This window comes from Rutidosis leptorrhynchoides, chromosome 8, assembly GCF_046630445.1.
Source record: "Rutidosis leptorrhynchoides isolate AG116_Rl617_1_P2 chromosome 8, CSIRO_AGI_Rlap_v1, whole genome shotgun sequence".
In the NCBI taxonomy this organism is placed as follows: domain Eukaryota; kingdom Viridiplantae; phylum Streptophyta; class Magnoliopsida; order Asterales; family Asteraceae; genus Rutidosis; species Rutidosis leptorrhynchoides.
The window spans coordinates 246,387,505-246,397,423 of NC_092340.1; the positions used below are offsets into that span (position 1 = coordinate 246,387,505).

The 9,919-nt window shown below is 31.0% G+C and overlaps 1 protein-coding gene across 1 annotated transcript; it reads left to right on the forward strand.

Annotated features, from left to right (window-relative positions):
• Positions 1 to 369: 369 nt before the first annotated feature.
• LOC139864077 (uncharacterized mitochondrial protein AtMg00810-like) lies at positions 370 to 837 on the forward strand. The gene has a single exon (XM_071852662.1). It carries the CDS (start codon positions 370 to 372, stop codon positions 835 to 837), a length of 468 nt encoding a protein of 155 aa, XP_071708763.1.
• The last annotated feature ends 9,082 nt before the right edge of the window (positions 838 to 9,919 follow it).

Below are 9,919 nucleotides of genomic sequence, written 5' to 3' on the forward strand. Positions count from 1 at the left end.
GCTTCGTGGAAAGGATTTTAAGTTTTTCAGATGGATGTTAAGAGAGCATTCTTGTATGGCACTCTTCAAGAAACTGTGTATGTGACTCAGCCGCCGGGTTTTATTGATCCACATCATCCGAAAAAGGTGTATCTCTTAGAAAAGGCGATGTATGGTCTTCACCAAGCCCGGAGAGCTTAGTATGCTACTCTGTCAAACTATATGATAGAAAACGGCTTTAGACGAGGAGTCATCGATCAGACTCTCTTTATCAAAGAAAGGGGCAACGATATAATGTTGGTCTAGGTATATGTGGACGATATTATCTTTGGGTCAACAGATCATAAAATGGTTGATGAGTTTCAGGATGTAATGTAGAAACGATTCAAGATGAGTTCACTAGGGGCCTTTAATTTCTTCTTAGGGTTGCAGGTTGATCAAACGGAAAAAGGCATTTTTCTACATCAATCGAAGTATGTAGCTGACATCTTGAGCCGATTCAAGATGGAAGATGAACGAATTGCCAAGAATCCTCTTTCGGTGAATCGCGGGATTACACCAGAAAATACAGGGGCAAAAGTCAATCCAACTGTATACAGAGCTATTATTGGTTCTTTGATGTATCTTACGGCATCTCGCCCAGATATCCTGTTCGCAACTTGTTTGTACACTCATTATCAAGCACAACCGAACGTGAATCATATGTTAGCAGCAAAGAAGATCATGCATTATCTAAAGGGAACTCCAGGTTTGGGATTATGGTATCCGCGTAAGGATGGCTTTGATTTAACAACGTATAGTGATTCTAACTACGGGGGTTGTAAAAGAGATTTCAAATCGAACTCTGATGGTTGTTAGTTTCTAGGTAGCAGGTTGGTAAGTTGGCAGTGTAAGAAACAAATGGCAGTCACACAATTCACGTGTGAGGCTGAATATATTACTGCTGCAAGTTGTATGTCTCAAGTTGTCTAGATTCAACAACAGCTTTGGGATTACGGTTTGCAAATTTCTAACACTCCTATATATGTTGATAATACTGCTGCTATTGCTGTTACTAAAAACCCTGTTAATCATTATAAGACCAAACACATAGGGATCAAGTGCCATTTCATTAGGGACTTTTATGAAAAGAGACTAATAGATGTCCTACAAATAGGTACAACAACCCAAAGGGCTGATTTGTTTACGAAAGCGTTTGACCGACCTCGTTTCCTATTTCTGTTAAATGTATTAGGAGTGAAAGACAGGGCGAAGGTTGTGTATGATAGGGAGTTATTGAAGTAACCATCCAATCTGTATCATTTGTATATTTTCATTTGCATTTTGCATTATTTTTGCATGCTACTTAGTTTATTTTCTGTTTTTCATGATCATTTTATTTTATGTTATGCATTCTAAAATTGAAAAACCAAAAAGATTGGGTTTGTTTGCTTTCTGTTAAGTAGAATAGTTGAGAAAATTGCTTCATCAGAAAATATAAAAACATTGAATAATGAAAAAGCCATAAATATCTGAAAAAATCAGAAAATGAGAAGTTGCTATGTGAAAATGGGAAATGATTGTATTACTAGACTTGCATGTTAATCGTTCTGCGTATAAAGTAAGTAATACATGATTAGCTAATGAATGTTGTTAAATTTTGAGGATTGAATTTTGGAATGAGAGGATCACTTAAACATAAAGTAAATAATCTTGGCAAGGAAATCGCGGAAAGGTTAACAGCGGTTGACGATAGTTACCTAACTTTCACTTAGAATGTACTGAGAAATGATTGTTCAGGAACTCAATAGACGGTTGAGGTCTACCCTACTACGATTTATACTCTAGTGAAGGATTGCCAAGTAAGTCCACAAGGTGAGTTTACTCTGTTAGAACCTATACCAGTTTCTATTTACCTTTATTGCTTGGGCCGAAATGCATCATTAGGTTAGTCAGGTATCCAAAGGGGTGGTGTTTTCACTATGAACTGGTCAAAAAGTGCAATTCTGTATCACAGACATATCATCGGTTTGAGAATGTATCAAAGGAGACTGCTTCAACGCCAAAGATGAAAGCTACTATCTTAAAATGTGGTGCGTCATCATCAAGGTTGTATTTGTTATTTCATTTAATATTTTCTTCAGTTATGTTTGCAAAAGCTAAAGCGCAACATCAGAAAATCCAAAAAAAATGTGTGGATTATGTTTTATTTTATTCATGTATATATGATTGTATGGAAGTCAATAAAGATGGTGCACCACATCAACAACAAAGATTCAGGAATATCAAAGTTTGGACTTCGTGTCTATCTATCAGTTGAATTCTATTTGAATGAGGAAGATGATCAAACAATGTGCTGATTAGAACGAATTAAGTTATCTATATCCGAGGGGGAGAAGTGCCAGAGTTTCAGACCTAGAAAACTCAAATCATTCTGTCTATCCTTGAAGTCATCATTTAGCAGATTTTGCTTATCATCTAGAGGGACGTTACATCTATTGTCTGTGATATGAGTTGTGCCGATTGATCTAGATAGCTGGGGACATCTTCTGGAGGGTAGTCTGACTTAGTATTCCATCACCCCCAAATACATCATATCATTCCATCATTATTAGCTTTCCGCTCAAGCATGAGGTTTATAGCGACTGTTAACTGTGTTATTTCGGAGTATGCAATATAATTGAGACAAACAAAGCCTTCTGCATCGAAAGGTATAAGTTTAAGGTAGAAGCTCATGGCTGACAGGGTTTCTGGAAACATCGTGAGATGCTTCCTGTTCATTCAAATCGAAAGTACATCGAGGTGATAGCAGACAGCTGCAATATATTATGCTCAATTGACTACCTAATAAATTTTTGCGATCTCAAGTTGTGACGACCCGGGAATTTCCGACCAAATTTAAACTTAATCTTTATATGATTTCGATACGATAAGCAAAGTCTGTAATGGTGAGTCTCGAAAATTTTGGAACTATGTCATATAATCAATTACCCTCTGACTGTGCCCGATGATTCACGGACTATTGTTTGTAAATAAATAGGTATATATATATATATATATATATATATATATATATACATGCAGATATAATCATATATAAATATATATGATTCTTAAATTTAATTAATATTATATGTATATTGAAATATATATATATATATATATATATATATATATATATATATATATATATATATATATATATATATATATATATATATATAATGAATAAATATTAAATATTGAATGTATGTTATTATATATTATTAAGTATCACATAGTTAAAAAATTATATAACATATTAAATTGAAATTTAAGTTAAAATAAATGGGATAGTAATAATATTATTATTTTCAATGTTAATATCAAAGTTAGTATAATATAGGAATGTGAAACTTAATATATATATAAATTGTTATATTATTATTACTGCTACTAATATTATTATTAATATCATTAGTATTATAATTAATAAAATATTATAACTTTAGTTACTATTATTATTATTATTATTATTAATATTATTAATAAAAACTAGTATTCTTATTTAAAAAAAATTTAGTAGCATTTTATTTATATATTTTTTTATTATCATTATTATTATTAGTATTTTATTATTGGAAATAATATGAGATTAATAGAATCTTATTACTAACTTATATATACGTATTATAAATATTAATTACAGACATAAACAAATTTCTAGATATCCGAATCAAACTATCGTACAAGTTTGATACTTTTCCTCACCTACTTTATATATATATATATTTTTTGATACTTCTTGGATCAAATATCCTGACTCCCCACTCAACCACTTGACTTATTTATCTAATCACAATTTTGCACACATTTCCCCCATCATCTAAATCCACAATTGCATTAATACAATTTGTAAGATGCCTGCAACTTCAACTAGTTCCTATTCTTCTTTCGATGGCAACCATCAAAAACCAAAGTCCTCTTCTTGTTGTAATAATGCCCATTAACCACCACCACTATAATATTGAGGGTACTTGTTGCTGTTTCATCAACGAAACCACCACCTGTGATCATCAATATCATTGTAAATTTACTGCAGTTATGTTATTCAACGTTCACCAAACATCATCATTCAATTATTATTGCTGCCATACAGAATCATGAACGAAATCATTATCTACCATTATCAATACAGGTTACTACTCATTTAGGTTCCTATTTCTATTACTGGGTCGATTCATCAACCAATATGTTACCTTTTGTTTCTGTTCGAATGAAACCAAAGACTTTTAAAGATTTACTTGCTTGTATCCTTTGTTTTGCTGGACATTGAACACAACATAAAACCAGTACTGCTCGATGATTTCTGTTTCTTGTTTTCTGCAATATCTGGAGCTGAGTGACTGCTACTGCTGTCATTCTCCTTCTGTCCAAAAGACCACCCACAACCACCATCACAACCATCATTAAACCCTGTTATCGAGCTGCTGTTATGCTATACTCTTGCTACATACTTATGCAGTCTAAACAACTCTACAAACCATAAAGATTGATGCTACTTACTCGTGAATTACTGCTACTATTATACATCCTCTGTTTACAGCTCCACACCATCATAACCTCACCTCTCAAATCATCACCTGCAATTGCTTTTATATGTGAACTCCTGCAAGTAATTCAAACATAAAACCATTAACTTGAAAACTATACTACTGTAACCTATTTTCTGTTTCAAATGTCACAGACGCAACAACCTCACTAAAACTACTATTGATTACTCATTCAATGCCATCAAACCACCTTCCTCACAAAACACCATCGAATTTTCTTTATGAATCCAATCGAAATAGTTTACAGTCTAACAAAGGAACACCAATTACACAAATCTTTTATAATCAAACCAAAAAAATAGATTGCATCACAATAAATATGAATAAAATTAACTAATAATTTACAATAAACAATAATGGTTAATAAAAATATAATTATATAAATAATTAGGTAAAGAAATGAAAAGAACCGTTGATACCCAGTGATGACAATAATCGAAGAGGATCGAACAATGGCGATATAAAATGATGCAGCATCTGTAATTCTTCCTAGTTGAACAGACAACAACCATTGCTTCGATTTCTCTGTGTTACTAGACGACGATGAGGACTAAGATTTGTTGAAGAACGATTGAACGATAATGAAGATAAATCATCAATGATTGGAGTTGATCGAATGATCTATTGATGGAGAAGATAATAATAAATCAATCAGGCGAGGATGCTTTAATTTTTCCTTTCTTCTCTGCGAGTGGATTTTGGTCATCTTCGATCTGATTTGGGGAAGAACATCGAATGTGCGTTTTTATTAGGTATACCTAATATTAATATTAATATTAATATTAATATTAATATTAATATTAATATTAATATTAATATTAATATTAATATTAATATTAATATTAATATTAATATTAATATTAATATTATTATTATTATTATTATCATCATTTTCATTATTATCATTATTGTTATTATTATTATTATTATTATCTTTATTATTATGCTATTCATTATTAGTAATATCATGATTATCATTATAAGTTATATTATTATCATTACTAAGTATATTTATTAATAATACTACTATGATTCCCGGTATTATTATTATTATGTAGTAATATTATTAATATTATCATAGTATTATTATAAGTATTACTAAAAATATAATTTTTACCATTTTAGTATTAGTATCAAAATTATGATTACAATTATTATCATTATGAAAATAATACAAATTATTATTATTTTTCGTAAATATTAGTATTAATATCTTTTTATAAATAATAGAATTGTAATATTAACATATGTATTATTATTTATATTATCACGTGTATTATTATTATGTAATTATTAAAAATCAATATCATAACTATCATTAACAGTAAAATTAATATTTTTACAAGTATTATTATTAATATCATTGTTATTATCATTAATAGAGTTATTGTTAACATAAGTATATTAATAATGTTATTATCATTATTTTTACTAATATTAACTTAGTATAATTAGAACTACTGTTTTGATAAACAAATTAAATACATACATAAATATATATATTTAACCCATATAACATAACAAAATTTAATATATATATATATATATATATATATATATATATATATATATATATATATATATATACATAATGAACATATAAAACATGTATATATATATATATATATATATATATATATATATATATATATATATATATATTACTAACATGAAAATGATATAACTAATACATCTATACATATATATATATATATATATATATATATATATATATATATATGTGTGTGTTCAATTACAACTATGAATATTAATAAATATACAAATGATATAGGTTCGTGAATCCAAGGCCAACCCTATACTTGTTCAATGTCGTTCTATGTATTTTTACTACAAAATACATTAGGTGAGTTTCATTTGCTCCCTTTTTAAATGTTTTTGCAATATATATTTTTGGGACTGAGAATACATGCACTGCTTTTATAACTTTTTTACGAAATAGACACAAGTAATCAAAACTACATTATATGGTTGAATGATTGAAATCGAATATGCCCCTTTTTATTAAGTCTGGTAATGTAAGAATTAGGGAACAGACACCCTAATTGACGCGAATTCTAAAGATAGATCTATCGGGCCCAACAAGCCCCATCCAAAGTACCGGATGCTTTAGTACTTCAAAATTTATATCATGCCCAAAGGAGGATCCCGGAATGATGGGGATATTCTTATATGCATATTGTGAATGTCGGTTACCAGGTGTTCAATCCATATGAATGATATTTTTGTCTCTATGCACGGGACGTATGTTTATGAGAAATGGAAATATGAAATCTTGTGGTCTATTAAAATTATGAAATGATTATTTATGTTAAACTAATGAACTCACCAACCTTTTGGTTGACACTTTAAAGCATGTTTATTCTCAGGTACGAAAGAAATCTTCCGCTGTGCATTTGCTCATTTTAGAGACATTACTTGGAGTCATTCATGACATATTTCAAAAGACGTTGCATTCGAGTCATCGATTTCATCAAGATTATTATCAAGTCATTTATAGTTTAGATATATTATGAAGTGGTATGCATGCCGTAAACTTTCAATGTAATGAAAGATTGTCCTTTCAAAAACGAATGCAATATTTGTAAAATGTATCATATAGAGGTCAAGTGCCTCGCGATGTAATAAACTATTGTGAATCATTTATAATCAATTTGGACTTCATCTGGATGGATTAGGACGGGTCTCTACAGTTGGTATCAGAGCGGTGGTCTTAGCGAACCAGGTCTTGCATTAGCGTGTCTAACTGATAGCTGTTTAGATGCATTAGTGAGTCTGGACTTCGACCGTGTCTGCATGTCAAAAGTTTTGCTTATCATTTCTAGTCAGAAATCATCTGCTTATCATTCTTAGTCTAGATACATCTTACTGCATTGATTGCATGAATAGTGTATAGACAAAATTCATATCTTAGCGTATCTGTCACTATAGACTTTATCTGACACGTTTCCTTAATTTTCTCCGTAATTCATGGGATCTTTGGAAGTATGTAAAGATATTCTATATATAATTAGAATATCATTCGATATTCGAAAATCATTTCATATCAAAACCCTTTAACTGATCGTGAGAGATGGATTCTACACCTAGCTTGGATTCCATTAGTTCCGGAAGCGATTTCAAGATGTATATTGAAGCAGACTCCGAAGTCAATGAACCAGAAGTACCTCAACCATTTAGTTATTTTTCTTTCTGGAGGAGATGGGGGTGGTCCAAGACTTACTCACTCGATGGAGAAATGAAGAGGGCGAGCCCTACCGTGAACCAAACTTACCTCCTAACATCGGAGAAAACGAGGTACTCAACGGTGAACCTATACGCAACACTGTATTCACCCTTCTTGCTAAAGTTTTCCACCTCGAAGGTCACATTACTGCAATCTCAGAAAATATTCAACCTCTACTTCAGAATACCAATCGAAGGGGAATATTAGAAGAAGTTAGGGAACTTCGAATTGATAATCAAGATCTATCGAATCAGATGAGTGGATGGATAGAAATGATAGAGGGTAGGATAGAAACCCTGACAAGAATGGTGCGTGATCTACAAGCTATACTTACTACACCAACATCATCACCAACCTCAGCACCAACAACACTTGTAGCACCGACAGCAACAATATCATCACACGTCCCAACCTCGCAATCTATACCTCAAGCATAATCATCGTTCTACGAATCGTTCTACATAAACTATCTTCGTCCTTCATTGCGATTATGTAATCTCTAATGTTTTAGAGATTATGTACTCTAGTTCTAGCCGCAAATCTGATGAGTTTAATATCACATTGACTCATTAAATCCATGATCACGTCTAAAGAAAATATATATGTATATAAATTTTCATAAGGATTGTAATTAAAAGTTTTATTGTACAAACTGTTAATGGTGAAAATATTTTAACGGGTAGGTGATACCCGAGGAAATATTTATATTCCACATTAATAAGTTACACTGTACATTCTTCGAATCTGATTCAATGATAATTTACTATTCTACTTACAGATATACGAATCCGTTCACCACAGAATAACCATTTTCATTCAATTTCATATTTGGATTTTGACTTATCAGAATCCAACAAGTGGCATAATGAAGAAAACAATTGAAAAAAAATAAAATTTGTTAGAAACAAACAAATTAACTATGAGGAATTTTGTTAAGAATTCACGCTAACTGTTCCTAGCTAATTGTCCCTAGCTAACTGATTACATTTTATTTATCGCAATTTAATTATCGCAATTTACATTCTCGCAATTTTATTTATCGTCATTTAATTTCTGTTATTTATTTTACGCACTTTAAATATCGGGACACGTATACAAGGTTTTGACATATCATATCGACACATCTATATATATTATTTGAAATCACCATAGACACTCTATATGCAGTAATGATCGAGTTCTCTATACAGGGTTGAGGTTGATTCTACAATAATATATATAGTTTGAGTTGTGATCGAGTCTGAGACATGTACACGGGTCACGATACGTATTAATTAATTCGAATATTATATATTAAACTATATATGAATTATTGGACTGTCAACCACGGACTATCGACTGTGGACTAATAATATTGGACAATTAAAATGAATTAAAATATTGATTATAACATATGAAACTAAACAATTCTTCAAGTTGTCATTTGATTTCATCTTAAACCTCATTCGTATCTTAACGATTCCAATCTGCGTTCAAACATTTCATAATTCTTGAAAACACCTCAATCGAGAGGATGAACCAACCACACTTCATCTACGGAAGAAAAGATGGATGCATATAATTATGCACCTAAAAACACTCGGAACCTGAGTAAACATTTAACACGTATCTGTGATAGATCCTTTGGCATTGTTATTACCGAAAATAACATTACAATTCCTTTTTCCAAATAGCCAGTTTTGTCACAGCTTCAGCAAGTCAACTTCGACTTTTCATCCGGATTGGTCTTATTATAACCTTGATATATAAGTTTGCCGTTCGTCATCGTTACCGGGGAACCGTTTATATTCCACCACATTAGCAGTAAACTTTCCAGCAACCTCGTTACTTTTTGACTTAAATCTCTACGATAAATCATTATATTTATTCATTGAAACCCTATCATATACTCATCCGTATCTTGTAACGAGAACTGACATACCAATTACCGGGAATCAGCAATCAGTACTTTGAAAAATCACAGCATATCTACATCAATAGTTATATGTATAACATTCATCTCTTAGAATTATGATCTTTCATTATGAAATTCTGAAAAGCACCCAGTATACGAATCAATACTCCAAATTTTGAGGAAGCTGAATGAAGCAGGAGAAACCGTAGACAACCGTAAACGACCTTAACC